The following is an 18339-nucleotide window of genomic DNA, read 5'->3' on the forward strand; positions in this document are numbered from 1 at the left end:
GTCAAATGATTTTTAAGAGTGCCAAGGCTATTCAAGAAATGGTACTAGGATAACTGAATACCCACAGGCCAAAAAAATGAAGTTGGATTCCTACCTAACACCATATACAAAAATTAACTCAAAATGCATCAAAGACCTAAAACTCTTAGAAGAAAACATTGGTCAAAACCTTCATGACATTAGATTTGGCAATGACTTCTTAGATATGATACCAAAGGTACAAGTAAAACAGAATCCTACAATAATACTTGGCCTTTTGTGTCTGGCTACTTTCATGAGATGTTTCCAAAATCCATCCATGTTGTAGCATGTATCAATACTTCACTTTTTTTAAAGGATTTATTTTGAGAGAGCGTGAACAGGAGGAGGAGCAGAGGGAAAGAATCTCAAGCAGGCTCCCTGCTGAGCGGGGAGCCCTACACAGGGCTCTATCTCATGACCCCAAGATCATGATCTGAATCAAAATCAAGAGTCAGACACTCAACTGACTGAGCCACGCAGGCACCCCAATCCTTCATTCATTTTTATGGCTAATACCCATTATATGGATACACCACATTTCATCAGTTGATGGACATTTGGGTGGTTTCCACATTTTGGCTATTGTGAAGAATGCTGTTATCAGTATTTGTGTATAAGTTCTTATGGGGACATAGGTTTTCAATTCTCTTGGGTATATACCTAGAAGTACAATAGGTGGGCAAAATGGTAACTCAGTGGAACTGCCACATTGCTTTCCAAAGTGACTGCACCATTTTCCCTTCCCATTGGCAGTGTATGAGGATTCCAGTATCTCCACTTCCTTACCAACATTATCTGCCAATGTACAGACATACAAATTATTTTTGTATATTTGTGTCCTGCAATCTTACTGAACTTGTTTACTGTTTTTTTTTTTTTTTAGTGGATTCCTTAGGATTTCCTATATACATGATCATGTCATCTGCAAATACAGTTCTACTTCTTCCTTTCCAATCTGCATGCCTTTTCTTTTATTTTTCTTGCCTAATTACCCTGAACTACTACTACAATGTTGAAAAGAAGTGGCAGGAGTGGGTATTTTTGTCTCGTTTATCTTATATGATAAGAACCCAATCTTTTCCCATTATTATGTTATGTGTGGGTTTTTGTAGATACCTTTTACCAGGTTAAGGAAATTCCTATTTCTAGTTTGAGTGTTTTTATCGTGAAAGTGTGGATTTTGTTAAATGCTTTTTTTTTTAGCATCAATGGAGATGATCATGTTGTCTTTTATTGATAGGGTATATTACACTAATGCTGGCCTCAGAATGAGTTGGGAAGTGTTCTCTCCTCTTCTACTTCTGAAAAAGTTTGTGAAAAATTGGTATTAATCCTTTAAATGTTTCGGTAGAATTCACTGAAGCCATCTGGGCCCAGACTTTTGTGGACAGTCTTTTGATTACTAATTGAATACATTCCATATATTCCCAAGACACAGATATTTCTGGCTGTGATGTGTATTCCATGCAAGAGGGATAAAAACTCTAAAGTCTAAGTTGGGGTTTTGCTACTATAGTAGTTCAGATCAGGTTTTGCCCCAAATAACTCATTAAAAAGCCTACCATGGATTTCTACATTTTGCATCATGGTTAAGAGATTAGGACTCCAATTTCCTATAGGGCCAGCCATGCCCTGCTTCTTCTCATCTAGCTTGTAGGGCCAGCTTCCGTCCTTGGCTGGGCCCTAAAAGGATCTTAAGCTACCAGAGGAAATTAAGGCATTTTTTTCTTCTGGGAGAGATTTGTTGAGTTCTGATCTGGTAAGTCCGTAAGAGCCCACAACAGACACCCAAAACACTCTGGGTCTGTGTCCTCATCTGAAAAACATAGCTGGACAGGGAAGAACTAAAGGGAGTGGCTGGAGTGGGGATTTCCTCGAGACAGGAGGGCTGATGACAAGGCATGTGTTCAGACTTCATGTTTTGATTAATCTGAGAACAGAAGAGCAACAGGACCTTCCTTCCAGCTGCTTCTGTTGTAACTTCTTGTGGGTTTGAAAAGCAGAAGTGGCCTCAAGTCCACCTCCTCAATGTCTCTGCATACTCTCCTCAGCCCCAGACCCAGCTTCCTTCCCTTGCCCCCAGGACCATTATCCCAGCCTCCTCCACAGCACCCTAACCTCATCTGACCCTGGAAAGATCCCCCCCCCCCCCCCCCCGCCCCCGACCGAGTCTTACTCCATCTTGTCCCTCTGGGTCACATTCAATCCCTTCCCGGTATTTGGAGGTTCATCAAGATCTGGCCCCTACATACTTATCCATGCTCACCTATGCCACTCCACCTCTTTCCCCACTCTCCGTACTGAATTACTTCTGTTTCCCAAGAAGCGAGGAGGGAAAGCTTTCCAGGTAGAGGTTCAAAGGCTGGAGATGTTGAAGCACATGTGGGTTTGCAGGAACCCTCCTTTCCCAGGTGAATCTCAGAAGCCTTGAATCCTGGTTGCCAAGATGACTGCATCCTTCCCTTTACTCCCCTATCCAAGTGTCACCAAGTCCCAATCTGTCTCCTTGGGAAGCTTTGTTTCCCTTTTTACCTACAACCTCCCCAACTGCATGGTACCTGCCTCCAGCTCAAAACTCCTCTCTTGCTTAGACCATATCCTCCCAGGTTTCCTGGCTTCAGGTCTCCCCCTTCAATTCTGATACTGTCAGTCCTTTACCAAAAACCCCTGTGGCTGCTCTGGCTTCCAGGATAAAGTTTAAATCTTCAGCTTGCTCCAAACGCTCAATATACTCTGTAATCGGCCTTGTCTCCTTATGCTGTTGATGCCTCCACCTGCCTGTAGCAGAGCAAAGATGGAGCCCAAAGTTTCTCTCTGGACCATGTGTGGCCGACTGTCACACTGACATCCCCCAGTGAACCACACCTCTAGGTTTCCACATCTTGCGAGGTCACCTCCTGCACTGACTCTGGACTTGGCCACGTGACTTGTTTCAGCTTGTGGTGCAAGCAGAGGTTTGAAAGCACTTGTAAACTGGGACTTGTTCTCTTGAAAACGGCTTTGGAACCATAAGCCATCAGATAAAGAGATCCAGCCACCCTGGAGAGGCCACAGTGAGAGATGGTGTACCAGGCCTCAGCTGAGGCGGTACTCCCAGACATGGGGGTGAAGAAGTTGTCTTGAACATTCCGGCCCCAGTAGATACCGTATGGAGCAGAGGAATCTTCCAACTGAGCTGAGCTCAGACTGCAGAATTATGAGGAATAATACATTTTCATTGTTTTAAATCACTAATTTTTGGGGGTGGGTTGTTATCCAGTAAAATATAAATGAAACACAATGGAGCATTCATTTGAACGTCCTTTTAGGAATTAGTGGTGGATTGCCAACTGAACTTGAACATTCATCAGGCTGAAAGTGACCACACTGCCCCACCTCCCAAACTCATCAATTCTTCACTCAGTGAGTCCTTCAAATATTTATATCCTAGGAAAGTACGGTACATTTGTGTTGGGTGCAGGGTGGGGGACCAAACTTAAACCACAGGTCCTTCTCTTATGAAACTAACATAAGCCAATAATGGGAGGAACAGGATCTCCTACCCCTCATTCCCCAGGACAGTTGGGCCTAACAATCAGTAAGGATTCAGTAACATGAGGGCTGAGCCAGTAATATCACTTTGCCACCCAGTGCCAATTTCCCCTCCACCCTGTTGAGCAAAATTTCACTCAGTATCACGTCCTTTGTGAAACCTTACACGTACCACCATCCACTAAGTCTCCTGCTCCTCTCTCCGGGGCTCTTTGGCCCCTGCATCAGTTAGAATTCGGGTGACCTGCAAGTGATGAAACCCCAAACGAACAGTCACTCAAACAGTTTAACTCTCCCAGGTAACCAATATTGGTGTGGGTTTTCACAGCACCAGGGACCCAGGCTCCTCTTATCTTGTTCTGCCACCTTGCTGGGCCTATGCTCCTAAGATCACTTCCTGGCCCAAGACGGTTGCTCCCACTCCAGCCATCTGGTCTACAGTCCGGAGTGCAGGAAGGAGGAAACGCAGGGGGCATATACCTCCTCCCTTAGGAACACTTCCTAGAGGCAGCACACACCACTTCTGTTCACATGTTATTGGCCAGAATTTAGTCACAGCACCACACTGAATGTCCAGAAACCTGGAAAAATGCCTTGAAGCCAGGCAGACATGTGCCCTGCTACAAATCAGTGTCTCTATTAATTAGTGAAGAAATGGGAGCACAGATATTGAGGGAAATGGGTTCCCATCTTGCCAGTCCCCTTCCCATTCCGTTACAGCCCTGATTTTCCTGGGACTTCCTCAGGGACAGAGCCTGACCCACAGGGGGCTCTCCAGCATCTTGTAGCTGACTCCAACTGACTGCTTCTCACATGCCATGCAGCACAGTTATCCACTTTACATGTATTAACTCATTTAGTCTCACGCTGCGATTTAGATTCTATCATTATTCTCATTTTAAAAGTACAAAACTGAGTTAGAGAAACTGGGTAACCTACTAAAGGTCACACAGCCATTAATTAAAAGAACTAGGCTCTGGACCCAGGCAGTCTGACTCCAAGGCACCTGCTCTGAACCACCACATACTTGACTAATGTCTGTGAAACTAGCTGCATCACCGGACTCTCCTAGCCAGAAACCTCATGGACTCTCTATCCTGGAGGCCAGCTACACTCCTGGTGTGGTACCCCTCCTCCATGCTATTGACTAAAACCAGAGGACCAGCTATTTCTAGACCTTTATTTCTCTGTGAAAAGGGAAAACAGGAATAAAATAAAAACGGCACAGTTGACGCAAAAAAAAAAACCACTGGGGGGGTAAAGGAAAGGAAGAAGGGAGAAAGGAGATGGAGAAGTAGATGGGGTAGGGGGTCCCCATTACAGCAGCAGGAGCCAGTGACCTGGGACGCTCACATCTCTCCCCTGCGGGCAGAAGTGGCCCCTTCCTCCCAGGGTCACTGCCCTGTCCCACCTGGGCTCCCCCAAGCCTCTTGGGAGGTGGGCAGTGAGAAGTCAGATTCCCAGGCTGGGGAGAGGAAGAACCGTGCTGAGGGAAGGGGCCTGGGGTCAGACCATGCACAGGGAGTGACAGCCAAAGTCCCCCCACTGTCTCCCCAAGGAAGGGACCTGGGGGGGAGGGTGGACACCAGAGGCCGGCGTTGGCTCCTCTTCCAGCATCAGGCGAGAGACAGAACTGGGGGAACAGGAACAGGAGGGAGTCAGAACCACAGCTAGTCCTCTGCCCACAAGTGCTCCTGCATATCCCCCTCCCAGGAGCTGCTGTTCTCAGGCCTAGGCCCATCCTTGCAGACCACCCTCCCAATGGGGTCTCCGAGTTCACGCCTTACCAGTCAGAGCTTCCTGGGCAAAGTATTTGACATCCACATCCTGATCCTGGGTCAGCTTCTCTAGGATGGGCTTGACTTCGCTCTGCAGCGTGCTGGAAGGACAAAGGGAAGGCAAGGGAAGGGGTGAGCCAAGCTGGGCAGGAGGGCACGAGGCAGGCAGAGGGCTCCTGGGCAAGGAGGGGTTCACACACACAGAGGGCATGTGAGCCCAGAGATGAAATTACTTTGTAGGCTGGAAGTCTAACAAACTAGAACAGAGGTCTCAGTGGTCCAGAATAGGCAAAGGGAGGTCAGACAGTCTGGGAAGGTGGGGCACAGAATAACAGGACCCACAGGTCTCTGAGGCTCAGCAAATGGATGTCTTTATTTAAAGTATTTACTGAGGCCTACTCTGCATTAGGTTGAGTAGAGTGGTAAATCCAACACCTGATTCTTGCCCATGGAGAGCTTGGGCTAGAAGGAAGACACAGACCGAACTGACCATAAGTAACAGAGAAGTGTCAAGTGCCAAAGAAGTACCTGGCCCAATGGGAGCCAAGGGGAGGTATCCCCTCTCGAGTAAGGGGCCCTAGGAAATCTACCCGCACTGAAAGTCAGGTGTTTGGGAGAAATGAAGGCATGTCCCCTTCAGTTAACAAACTGTTCCTCTGCCCCATACAACTACCATTCTTACTTCTACCATCTAGATCTGTTTTGCCTATTTTTGAACTTGATATAAATGGAATCACAGACTATGTTTTCTTGGGTCTGGCTTCTCACTGAACATGAGGTTGGTGAGAATCATCTGTGTTGTTAAGCAGAGCAAGAGTCTTCATCACTGAACAGTCTCCAATTGTAGGAACAAACCACAGTTTATCCACTGTACTGTGGACAGGCACTTGGGCTGTTTCCAGTTCATGGCTAATATGAAGAAAGCTACCACAAACATCCTTTTGCTAGAAATAAGCACTCACTTCTCTTGGATATATGCCCAGAAATGGACATGTTGTGCCAGCTCACAGTGAACACATTCTTAGCTTCGCTAGATTCTACCAGTTTTCAGTGACTGTACCCATTTACCATTTACAGCCCCATCTGCTGTGTATGAGAATTCCAGCCATTCTACCAACACCAAATGACCCTGAGTTTTTTTAAGGTTAGCCATTCTGGGGTGTCCTTTTCTCTTCTAAAGATTTTATTTATTTGAGAGAGAGCAAGCGAGGGAGTGCACAAGTGGGGGATTGGAAAAGGGAGAAGCAGGCTCCTTGCTGAGGGGCTCGATCCCAAGACCCCAGGATCATGACCTGAGCAGAAGGCAGAGGCTTAACCGACTGAGCCACCCAGGTGCCCCCTGGGGTGTCTTTTCATTTATAATTTCCCAATGACTGATGATGCTGAGCACCTTGTCACGTACATATCGGCTACGAGGAGATCTTCTTTTGGGAGTACCTGTTCAAGTTGGGTTTTGCCTATCTCTTGCATTTGTCTAATTGATTAGTAGGAAAGTACTGTGGATGAATCAGTCCTTTGTCAGAAAAATGTATTACAAATACGTCCTCCCCCCATCAGTGGCTCACCATTTTACTCTCATAATGTTCTCCCTCAGTGAAGTTCTTTTACTCAAGGTGAGCTCATCAGCCTTTTCCCATGGGGAGCTATTTAACAAATCTGAGCAATTTAAACAAATCTTTGCAATCTTAAAAATGTTGTCCTGTTTCCTTCCAGAATCTTTACTTATTTTTCTGATTCTGGTCTGTTAACTCTAATTTGCTTACGTACCCAAGTGGGAGGTTCCCCCCACCCCCACATGCACATCCAACTGACCCAGTCATGTATGAAAATACCTACATCTCCCTCCTGAACTGCAGTGGTACCTTACTGTTATATACACACGGGTCTGTTTCTGTGCCACTGACTCTGTTTCTTTGGGCTGTATCATTGTGCCAACACCTCACTTCTTAATTACTGTGGTGTCCTAAGTCTTGGTATCTGGTAGTTGAAGTCTTCCAACTTTTTTCTTTTTTAGGACCACCTTTGCTACTTCAGATCTTTTCATTTCCATGTTAACTTCAGAATCAACTTGTCAAATTTTCAGTAAAGGATCTGCTAAGACTGACTGAGATTATAATGAATCCATACATAAATTTGGGGAACCATCCCATCCATGAATATTAAGCAGATCTTTAGTTTCTCAAAGCAGTGTTCCATAGTTTTCACTAAAGATATGATACACCTCTCATTAAATTTATTCCTTGGTATTTGATGATTTTGGTGCAACAAATTGCATACATATACAAAAATAATTTATATTTGTTAATTTCATTTTCTAACATGTTGCTACTAGTATACAGAACTGCCACCCCACTGTCCCCTCCCACTATGAGACAGGCCATGGGAATTCTCATTCCACATTTGAGGAAACTACGACCTTGGGAAGGTGAAGAGATAAGCCAAGTTTACAGAGTAAGCGAAGACACACACTGGGTCTCAAACCCTAGGCTCCAACTTCAAAGGTCAAAGATTAGGATGCCTAGAACCAGTCCCACCAGTGTGTGAGGGAGGATCCAAGCCTCACCTGTTGTCCAGGATAGGCCCTATCTTCTGTAGGGACTTGGCCACATTGAAGCGGACGTTGGCGACAGGGTCCCCAGCCATACGCAGGACTGTAGGCAGCATGTGCTTGGTGGTGATGTCCTGCCCACAGACCTCAGACAGCACCTGGGGGCGGTGAGCAACAGAGGGGTGATTATACAAAGTTCATGGCTAACTCCCATTTCCCCCTTCCTCTGACCAGGCCACCTCAGGGATGAACAGGCCTGAAGGTGACACTGGGCAATATGGGGGATTCTGAGCCCAGGTTCGCCCACCCTGGGGTCAGCTGATTCTCCTCAAACTACCATCTCCACTAATGCCAAATACCACTGTCTCCTTGTCCTGGAAACCCCCAGCCCAGACTGTCCTGGTCCCATTTCCCCATCCTCAGAATTCTCTTTATCTTCTGGGGATGGGCTTGATCCCTAACCCTTGGCATGCCTTCCTTTAGTGTGATGGTCTCCAAGGTGAAATGTGGGAAGAAATCATCAGAGAACACTCAGTTCTACCTATATGTTTTTAAATTCTATCTTTTAATTTTTAGTTATGTGTATGGTTTATTTAAATGAATAGAAAGGAACCCTTGCTCCATATTACATTAACTGCTCTAAACCCTTTGCACGTGCGGCCAGATTAATCTTCACCACCTCATGAGTACTGTGATTACCAGCACGAGTGCTCTACTAGTAAGAAAACTAAAGCCCCCGAGCAGTTAGGAAATGTCCCAAGGTCCGTGACTAATATATGGCAGAGCTAGAATTAAGGAGTAGGTCTGACTCCAGAGCCTGCACACAAAACCAATGATCATAAACAAGTATACGTATACACTTTGTGGAGGAGAGGGATGCTCGGAAAGGTTTGGCAGTCACTGCTCAGCAGGCCAAGCCTCCCTAGTCTTGGGGTTCCCACCATGCAGGTCCCCACTCCCTGGCCTGTAGTTCCTCGGGGACTCATCCCTGCCCCGCCCAAACCTCACCATGTCCCCACTCCCAAGCCAGACGTCTTCCTTAGGACGCCCGCCATCCCTCCTCTCCCAGGTACTCCCAGTTCCCTGGGCACAGGCCAGCGGGCAGGTGGGGGCGCTCACATTGATGCAGAAGAGCGTAGTCATACGGTGCAGGTAGTTGGGGTCCCCAGACATGGCCAAGACCTTGGGGATGATAGTGGCATGGGCCCACTCCTTCCCAAATTTCTCCACCAACTTCTTCAGGTTGCTGGTGGCCGCCTCACGGATGGCATAGACTGCAGAAGGGCAGGGATTCAGGAGGTGGAGGAGTGAGCAGGCAGGGAGTGACAGGCACTCGCATACCTAGGTACTAAGCTGCAGGTGAACCGAACGGTTTGCTATGTGCTAAAGGTAGGGTTATCTTCCCAATGGCTCCAAGACACAGGTTTCACTATTGGCCTTTTATAAATGGGCAAACTACAGCTCTAAGAAGTGATGTGCCCAAGCAAATCATTCAGTAATTAGTACTTGGAACAGTAACGATACAGACAATTGTTAACTTTAATTTTTACCCGTCAGTGAAAACAATGAGCAGTTCTCACAATGGCCCCGAAAGACTGGGAAGCCCCCTATTTCACAAAGGCGTGTGCGTGAGCTTCCACAGCCAGGGGGCAGGATTCCAGCCCAGGTCATCTGCCCGGTGGCCCTCACACTCTCTCTCTCCACTGTACCAGGCCACCCCTACGTGATCTGCTCTATCCCCCTCCCATCCTGCATTTCTCTAGGATTCTAAAAAGCCAAGGAGTTGGTCCACATAAGCAGCTGGCCTGGGAGAGTGACTCCACACCCCTCCCGGCCCCAGCCAATGCCCATCTATCCTTCCTGGAGCACCAGCATCCTCCCCCATCCTACTGGAGAGACTCACCATGATCCACAAGCCAGGCCATGCACAAGGAGTTGAGCTTCTCATCAAAGAACTCCACCCCCTTCAGAAGAAAAAAAGGTTAAGGAAATCAAGGGAGACTGGGTAGTTTCCAGCGATACCCCAGGGAAACACCCCCACCCAAACACATCGGGTATTTCTCAGCTTCATCTGGGGGGCTCCTCTCCCTTCTCTTTTCTAACTGAAGTCTACCCACCTTTATAGCCCCATTCCCCGTGCCCCTTCCTCCTACTCCCCAGACAGCCCGTACAGGCCCCAGTGACACTGTCATAGCCCTGGACACACTGCCCACAAGGCCTGACCCCAAGCCACCTCACTCACCAGCTGTCCAGCCAGCAGGGGCATGTACTCAATGATGGCCAGCCGCACTCGCCACTTGGCGTCTTCGGCCAGCTCCACAATGGCGGGCAGCAGGGACTGGGACAGCTGCCGGATCCCGATCACCTCATTCACGCAGTCCAGGTTGGAGATGATGTTCAGCCGCACCTCCGGGCACTGGGGAGAAGACAGGGGTCTGAGAAGATGCACCTGGCCCAGAAGAGGGCTGAGAAAGTTGCGCCGCAACAACTCCGTAGAAGCCGCACTTCCTGAGGGCCTGCTACTGCCCTGCCCGGCTCCTCCTGAGCAAGCAACATGGGTTATTATGGGAGGCAGTTTTCCAATCTCACCAGAGAGCACAAGACATGTTCGTTCATTCTGAAGCACCTGCAGGAATCACTGCAGAAATATGGTGCTCTGGAAAAAAGAGACGTGGTAACATTCCCACTCTGCTGGGTGCCGGCTGGGAGCCCATCAGCAGGGGACGGTACCTCCCTGGCTGTTAATCTGTGACAGGGAAGCAAGCATCTAGCCTCGGGCGTGGTTGAGGTCATTAGAGTGCCTGCTGGCGTCTGATCCACAAGAGGCCTGATGTGTGGGAGCTCATTAGAATCACTTCTGTGACTTCTGTTCTCCCTGCTGGTCTTTGAGCTCTGTAAGGAGCACGTCTCACTCATCCTTACGTCTCCGGTACCTGGCACAGTCTCTGGCCCATAGCACGTGCTCAACACATTTCTGCTCAAAGAATGCACAAAGGAATAAGGAAATATTTTTTTTTTTTTTTTAAAGATTTTATTTATTCATTTGAGAGAGAATGAGATAGAGAGAGAGCATGAGAGGGGGGAGGGTCAGAGGGAGAAGCAGACTCCCTGCCGAGCAGGGAGCCCGATGCGGGACTTGATCCCGGGACTCCAGGATCATGACCTGAGCCGAAGGCAGTCGCTTAACCAACTGAGCCACCCAGGCGCCCAGGAATAAGGAAATATTTTTGAGTTGCCTGTTGACTACCAGTATTATGAGCACTGACTTACTACGTATGTATACACACACATACGTTACTATACATATATATACATATACACACATACGTACCCCGCCTACTTCCATAAAGCAAGTGAACAACTTGTAAGAAAAGACACATAAACACAATTAGTTGTTAATCAAAACAGAAGCGCTACTAGATCCTTGTCACATATTCCTAGATGGCAGACATCACAAGAAGTTCTAACTTGAACCAAGTGAGAAACAAATCACTGAACCAAGTAAACCGGTGTGCTTTGCAATAAAGGGTTAACTCAGCAAGTCCAGGTTGCTCAAACTTGGCACATTCCGAACAAGGTTGGGCCCTTGACCAGCTTCTGGGAGATCTCTAAGCCCCTGGAATATCCTATCTGGTGAGAGTATCCTTGTGGTTACCTGGGAGACGTGGGCTGTGCCAGACATTATGCTAACAACATGACTTACAGCAAGGACCGAGCTATCCACTTGACCTCTGGAGGGCCTGCAGACCGAGTAACTGAGGTCAACCATGCAGGCAGCTCCAATCCATGGCCATGTAACCAATCCCCAATAAAATCCCTGGAAACCAAGGCACAGTGACCTTCTGTGGTTGGCAATACTCTGTGGATGCTGTCACGTGTCATCCATGGGAGATTTAAGCTCCGTCCACAGGACTGCACAAGAGAGGACACCTGGCAGCTCATGCCGAGTGTCCCCTGTGCACCTTTTTCCTGACTTTATCCTTTCACTGTGACCAACAGCAACCCCAAGTAGGAGAGCTTTTCTGAGGGCTGTCTTAGCAAATCACTGAACCTGAGCATGGTGGTGGGAACACAGACGCAGAAAGCAGTGAAGAGTAATGCAACTGCTGAAAGGACAAGGGGGGGCTCGGCTGGCACCTCTCAAGTAAAATCCCCAGAGTCCCGCCGACAAATGCCTCTTTCCTTTATCAAACACAGTAAGGCTCTTATTTAGGAACAGAAGACAGACAATTCCCTGCTGGCTAGTCCAATGGCTGAAGGAGAACTCTCAGAACCAACACCATTTCCCTCCCTACACGGTACTAACTCATTCCTTTCTAGAGCCAAGGATACTGACGGAGGAACTACCCCAATACTGACTACCCTGTTGGTTTCCCCTTTCTATGACAGTTGCTTTAAATCTTACAGAGTGGATTTGAACGTTTTTTTGTGTGTTTTGTTTTTTTTAAGATTTTATTTATTTATTTGACAGAGAGAGACACAGTGAGAGAGGGAACAGAAGCAGGGGGAGTGGGAGAGGGAGAAGTAGGCTTCCCGCCGAGCAGGGAGCCTGATGCGGGGCTCGATCCCAGGACCCTGGGATCATGACCTGAGCCGAAGGCAGACGCTTAATGACTGAGCCACCCAGGCGCCCCAGGATTTAAACGTTTGTGAAACGTTTGTGAAACGCTGATTACATAAATTGTATCAACTCATGTAAATAACTGAACATTAAGTCAACTTTTCTTTTTTTTTTTTTTTTAAGAGATGGGGAGGGGGGAGCGGTGGGGGAGGCAGAGGGAAGGAGAGAGGGAATGTTAAGCAAGCTCCACACCCTGCACGGAGCCCAATGTGGGGCTCAGGGCTCGATCTCATGACCCTGAGATCATGACCTAAGCCATTTTGACCTAAGTCAAAATCAAGAGTCAGATGCTTAACCGTTCAAGCCACCCAGGCACCCCTCAACGTTGCTTTGCTTTCTTTTTTTCTTTTAAAGATTTTATTTATTTGACAGAGACACAGCGAGAGGGAACACAAGCAGGGGGAGTGGGAGAGGGAGAAGCAGGCTTCCTGTGGAGCAGGGAGCCCAATGTGGGGCTCGATCCCAGGACCCTGGGATCATGACTTGAGCCGAAGGCAGACGCTTAACAACTGAGCCACCCCGGCGCCCCCTCAATGCTGCTTTTCTTAAAGGGACAATGTTTATAAAAGCCTGAACTGTCATAATGTTAAGAGATTATACCTATTCTTTCTTTTCCTAAGAAAGATTTCTGGGGTGGGAACAGCCCCATCTGCCACCCTAACCCCAGTCTAGGAAGGCAAGTTAGTTTGGATGTGCATGTGTCAGAATCTACTCCAGGGGAATGTAATAAAGATGATCAAGTCAACTGGGCGGACCAAGATACGGTCAGAGTCAGGGCTGGCAAGGGTGAGGAGGGAGCCTCGCATTACGCCTCACTTGGTAGGAAGGCATCAGCTACACCCAATATAAAGAGGGAAATTTCTTCTTTGAATAAATTGGAAATCAACCAGATTGAGGTCTCATTTGAATAAAAAACAACTGAAAGGCATCTAAAACCATCGTGATGGCCTTTCTGTACCGTGTAGAGACCCACGTGCTGAGTCTGGCCTGCTTTCAAATGTGATGAAAAATGAAGGGAGTTAGCACCTACCCAGGGCTGTGAATGTCCTGACAGTGAATGGGCCTCTTTACTTTCCCTGAAGGTTAGCCATACACAGTCCTAAAGATGGAAAATACTGCACGTACCCATATGGGAGTCTCACCTCTGGAGACGAGGAAGAAATGAGCATCTAACAAACCACCACCTAACTGAGTATGGACTCCGCAGCAACACACGAGCCAAACCAAGCCTCCTGTGTCAGCAGGCTTACTTCCCCCAGCTGCCATGTCACTCCCTGGTGCAGAGCATCAGAAAGCCCATCTCAGAAGGCCCAGAGGAGGAACTCTGGGCCACAGCTGAAGAGCAACTCTTGCTGGGGCATCTGAAAGGTCAGGTATAATTCTGAGACTCCATGTCAGCCAGAGACCAGAGACAGGAGAAGCCTTTCTCAGATGAGGGCTTTCCCACAAACCACCACTTACCCTCAGGAAGGGCAGAAAACGATTTCCTTGTTGAAACTACTCTGGTCATAAAACAACAACAAAACAAGGCTTTGAAATGAGCCAATAAACCAAGTGAGTAAGTGTGTGCAGTGAAGGGTTAACTCAGCAGGCCTGGATTGTCTGAAACCTACACTTTTCAAAGACAGGGCTGGCCCCTGCCTAGCTCCTGGGAGGTCACCTGAGCCCCTGGTGCATAAGGCACAGTGTCCTGAACACATGAGAAGAGAAGGCGCAAACAAATACAACGCCTTACACCACGTAACTTCAGGCATATCCAGAAAAAGGCCTTTTATTTGGATGTTTATAAACCTTATCACATATAAAATATAAAGCTCACAGATCTAAAACGGAAATCTCAAATACAAGCCAGATGACTAACTCAAACCAAGAAAACCATGATGGGTTTTTTTCTTTTCTTCTTTGCAAGAGAAGCTGCGCCGGGACAGACCCCGGCTGCGGGAGTATGATCGCCACGCAGCACTTGCTAACGGCGAAACCGGCTCCGGCTCCGGCTCTGGCTCTGTTCTAGCACGTGTGGGCTCACCCTCACACTCAAGCTCAGTGTGCATCTCTCCTCGACGCCAGAAAGCAAAATGCTCCCCAAGACCCTGGTGAGGTGTTAAAAGGACACAAAAGCCAATTCGAGGGACTCTCACCAGGCAAGCTGTCCCCATTTAAGCATCAGAAGTGAATATAAATCATAACAAGTTATAACTACAAAAAGCATACTTCTAAAAGAAAACATACGTGAAGCACTTTACTTGGGTCATAAAATTTAAGTCATTACAAAAATTATGGTTTAAACTGTAACTGATACAAATAAATGACCAAGAGTAAGATTACTAAGCTTCTCTTTAAAGGGCGCATTGTCTGTAATTCTGGGGCTGAGAGATTACCCCATCATAGCAGAATTTAAAAACGTGACATTTTGGGGCCAGTGGCAGAGGACTCAGGCTGATGTGATTTCCTAGTACTGGGTGTGCTGGGGGGCGGGGGGTGTAGGGAGAGCAGGGAGGCAGGAAGACTGAGGCCTTTGGCAGAATGAGTCACACTCCAGCAAACCATCTCACCACCTGCCTGGTCACCACCATGACAAGAACCAGGGAGCCTGCCAACCACCCCGCCCCACACGTCCTGTCCGCATCTCTGCAGCCACACCTCTCTCCCACCAGTCTGGTCTCCCCATACCTCTCCTGGCCTCCCCACTGCGTTCTTTCTTTGACAGAAGCCTCAGGGTTCCTTTCTAACACCCACATCTGTTCCAGTGCCTCCAGCTGCCCACCGTGCGGTTCAAGCCCGAACTCCTTCCTTGGCTGTCACCCCACGACCTGTCCAGCCATCACCCAGCACACACTCATCTTCTGTGCTCCAGGCCAACTGAACAGCAAGATGTGGTCACATGACTGGCTCTGGCCAATGGGGTGTGTGGGGAGGGAACAGACTGATGGGTGCCCTCTTTTGGGTCTTGCCCTTACGAGGACCACACTTCCTGCTGTCTAATACCTTCTGCCTCCATACTGGCTGGGGGTGGTGAAAATCAGAGCAGCTGTCTCGGACCCAGAGAGCGCGGAGGTCAGCAGGGCTAACCCCCAGCGTAGGCCCACCTAGCTCTGAACCGTTGTGAGAAAATTAATTCTCTTATGTAAGCCACTGTATTTTGGGGTCTTCATTACAGCACCTTTACCTAAATTTTAAAAGACACGAATGTATCACAGCACCTACATGATCATGGAATCATGGGATTGCCCACCGGTCTCTCTACTGTCAGTCTCTGAAGGTCTCTGAGAAGTACAACTGTCTTAGATTTTTTTGGTATCCCTGACACCCAGAAAAAGAACCAGCACAGAGCAAGGGCATACAAAACGTTGCCTAATAAGTGAATGAGCGAATGCACAGTCCACGGTGCCCACCAGTATTCAACTCATTCGGGACCTGGGTGTCTGTTAAGATTCTAGGAGACTCCTGGCCAATCTGGGAAAGCAGCTGACCCACCTGTCACCTCTGCCAACCGAGAGCTCGAGCCTTTGCGGCACCCTTACCTCATCCTTCAGCTGAGCCAGGAAGAGGGGCAAGAGGTGCTCAATGGTGTTGTCTTTGCCCAGGATGGGGGAGAGGCCCATGATGACGGAGGCCAGGGCCGACTTCACGTGTTGGTTGGCATCTGACACCAGCTCCTGGGAGGGAGAAGGAAGGGGGAGCCACAGGGTCAGGATGACCCCTGCAGCAGCCAGTGACCAAGCACACTCCCACCTCCTACGAGGCCTGAGCCCTGGCCTTCTTCTGCCCTTCTCCCTCATGGAGCAGGGATGGTTTAGGGTACAAAGGTACAAGGCAGTTTCTTTACCTGTCCCGCCTGCTTAGAGCTCCATGAGCCCTGCTCCTAGAAGCCCCCCACCCTAAGGCCAAAGCTCTTAGAACTTTTGAGGGGAAGCACTCCCACTCCAAGCTCAGCCCCAAACCTCAGATTCTGCCTGCACTCAGGGACCCCACCTGCTTCCAACCCAACACCGCCCAGTCCTAGAAGGCTGGGAACTGTTTGCCTCTGAATGTCCATAAAGCCCAATGTCCACCCCTCCTCTTCGGCAGGCTAAGATCTGCCCTATTCCTCCCACCAAACTCCTTGTTACCTTGATGCAGGGTAAGATCTGGGTCATGATCACATTCTCCCGACAGTCAGCTGAGAGATTTTCACAGAATTCTGTGGGAGGGAGAAGGGAGGCAGAGGAAGGTGAGACCTGATGTCCTGGTTCTGCCTCGGGCCCCTCGGACACCCTCCCATTTGCTGTGTTCTGGTTGCCAGCACCAACCTTTGACCTTGTGGGAGGCTGCGGCCCTCACCTCGGCCTCACAGTCTTTCATCAGGTTCTGGAAGGCAGGCACCAGGTCTGTCTTGGTGATCTCAGGCCCCACTGCTTTCTGGAGCTGCAGACAGAAAGCAGGGGGAGTGAGAGGGCTGGGCAGTACTCTGGGTGAATGAGACCAGAATCAAAGTTAAAGGCACCAGAACTGGGGGTGAGAAGAATGCGGCCCTTGGAATCACTGCTGAGATCTATTCCCAGCACCACGGGGTGAGCCCAGGCAAGTCTCCAAGTCTCTCTGAGCCTGTTTCCTCAAAAGCAGAATGAGGGCCATGAGAGTACCTACCGCACAGTGTTGTTGTCTGCATTAAAAATAACAACAGGTCTCCTTACTGCTCAAGCCATTTGCGGTGGGGTTTTCTGTTATCTGATCCAAAAACATTCTAGTGATACGGCTCCTCCTTCTTATTAATTTTAGTTAAATATTAATTTTAATTTATATTCTTCTGTATTTTTCAAATTCGTTACCCGACCCTGTATTACTCTTGTAACGAAATGAAGCGTCAAGACTGAGGGGGAAGAAGGCATGCCAGGGAAGGCACCTGTGTTCTGCTGCAAAGCTGGCTCCTGAAGACTTCGCAGGAAGCAGGACAGCTCATGACTAAGAAGGCAACAAACAAAAACTCTGAAGGGCCCAATGCTACCTGGGGCAAATGCTGCCCCTCAGACAAACAGGACACCTACTGAGTGTCTCCTGGGCGCTGCGCACTGCTTAACTCTAAAATCCCTGCCTTCATTGAGCTTTTATCTAAAACCCAGTGTGATCCAGCTCATGCTGTCCAGAAGCCGAGGATGGAAGAATCGTCTTTAACCAGGTGCTGAGCCTCCAGGGTGCAGCCGCCCTGTGCTAACATTTTCACGGGCAACACGGATGGTCCAGGAAATGCTATCCTGAGGCTCCAAGTCCTTCCAGCAAACACCATGGAAATAAGCACACTCACAGGAACAGGGAGCCACGGGGTAGAATGGCACCCAAGGCTCGAACCCTGTGCTTCTCTCCAGCTTTCTCTCATGTGGGGCGCCCAAGAGCAAGTCCTGAATGTTCTCACTTGCACTGGTTCTGACTCCCAGGGCTCCACGCACACGCTGTCCTTTCGTTGGAACACAGTCCTAACCCAGCTCTCACCCACTCATCTTCTAGAACCAGCCGCAGCACCACCTCCTCTTCTCAATGCCCCACGCAGGTCTGTCGGCTTTGGGGCTGACAGTTTCCCTCTATCTCAGCGGACCCTCCCCTTCAGGCTGCCTGCTCCTTGGGGAGACTGGGAATATGAATTCACTGGATCCCCAGCACCCACAAAAAGAGCTGATGCTCAACAAACATGCTGGTGGGATAAGCAAACTTGAGTCTCTGTGGAAAGAGCACCGTCCTAGGATCTTGTCAGAGACCTGGGATCTTTTCCTTGTTCTGCCTGCCTGGTGGTGTCATTCTGACCAGTTCTGAGCTGTGCTATGGGCTGAACTGAGCCTCCAAAATTCCTATGTTGCAGGCCCTAACCC

At 48.7% G+C, this 18339-nt stretch overlaps 1 protein-coding gene across 1 annotated transcript in view; it reads right to left on the reverse strand.

The window, feature by feature from the left end:
* Positions 1-4718: 4718 nt before the first annotated feature.
* The window catches only part of PPP2R1A (protein phosphatase 2 scaffold subunit Aalpha), a 39624-nt gene continuing 26003 nt past the window's right edge, over positions 4719-18339 (reverse strand). Inside the window, exons 7-15 of the mRNA XM_032388476.1 lie at positions 16789-16903; positions 16609-16679; positions 16021-16155; positions 10121-10294; positions 9782-9842; positions 8998-9152; positions 7894-8036; positions 5340-5431; positions 4719-5185 (exon numbers count right to left, since the gene is read on the reverse strand). Coding sequence (XP_032244367.1) covers positions 5169-5185; positions 5340-5431; positions 7894-8036; positions 8998-9152; positions 9782-9842; positions 10121-10294; positions 16021-16155; positions 16609-16679; positions 16789-16903 — 963 coding nt within the window. The 3' untranslated portion in view covers positions 4719-5168. The remainder of the gene's footprint in view (positions 5186-5339; positions 5432-7893; positions 8037-8997; positions 9153-9781; positions 9843-10120; positions 10295-16020; positions 16156-16608; positions 16680-16788; positions 16904-18339) is intronic.

This window comes from Phoca vitulina, unplaced genomic scaffold (genome assembly GCF_004348235.1).
Source record: "Phoca vitulina isolate PV1807 unplaced genomic scaffold, GSC_HSeal_1.0 scaffold52, whole genome shotgun sequence".
Lineage (NCBI taxonomy): Eukaryota > Metazoa > Chordata > Mammalia > Carnivora > Phocidae > Phoca > Phoca vitulina.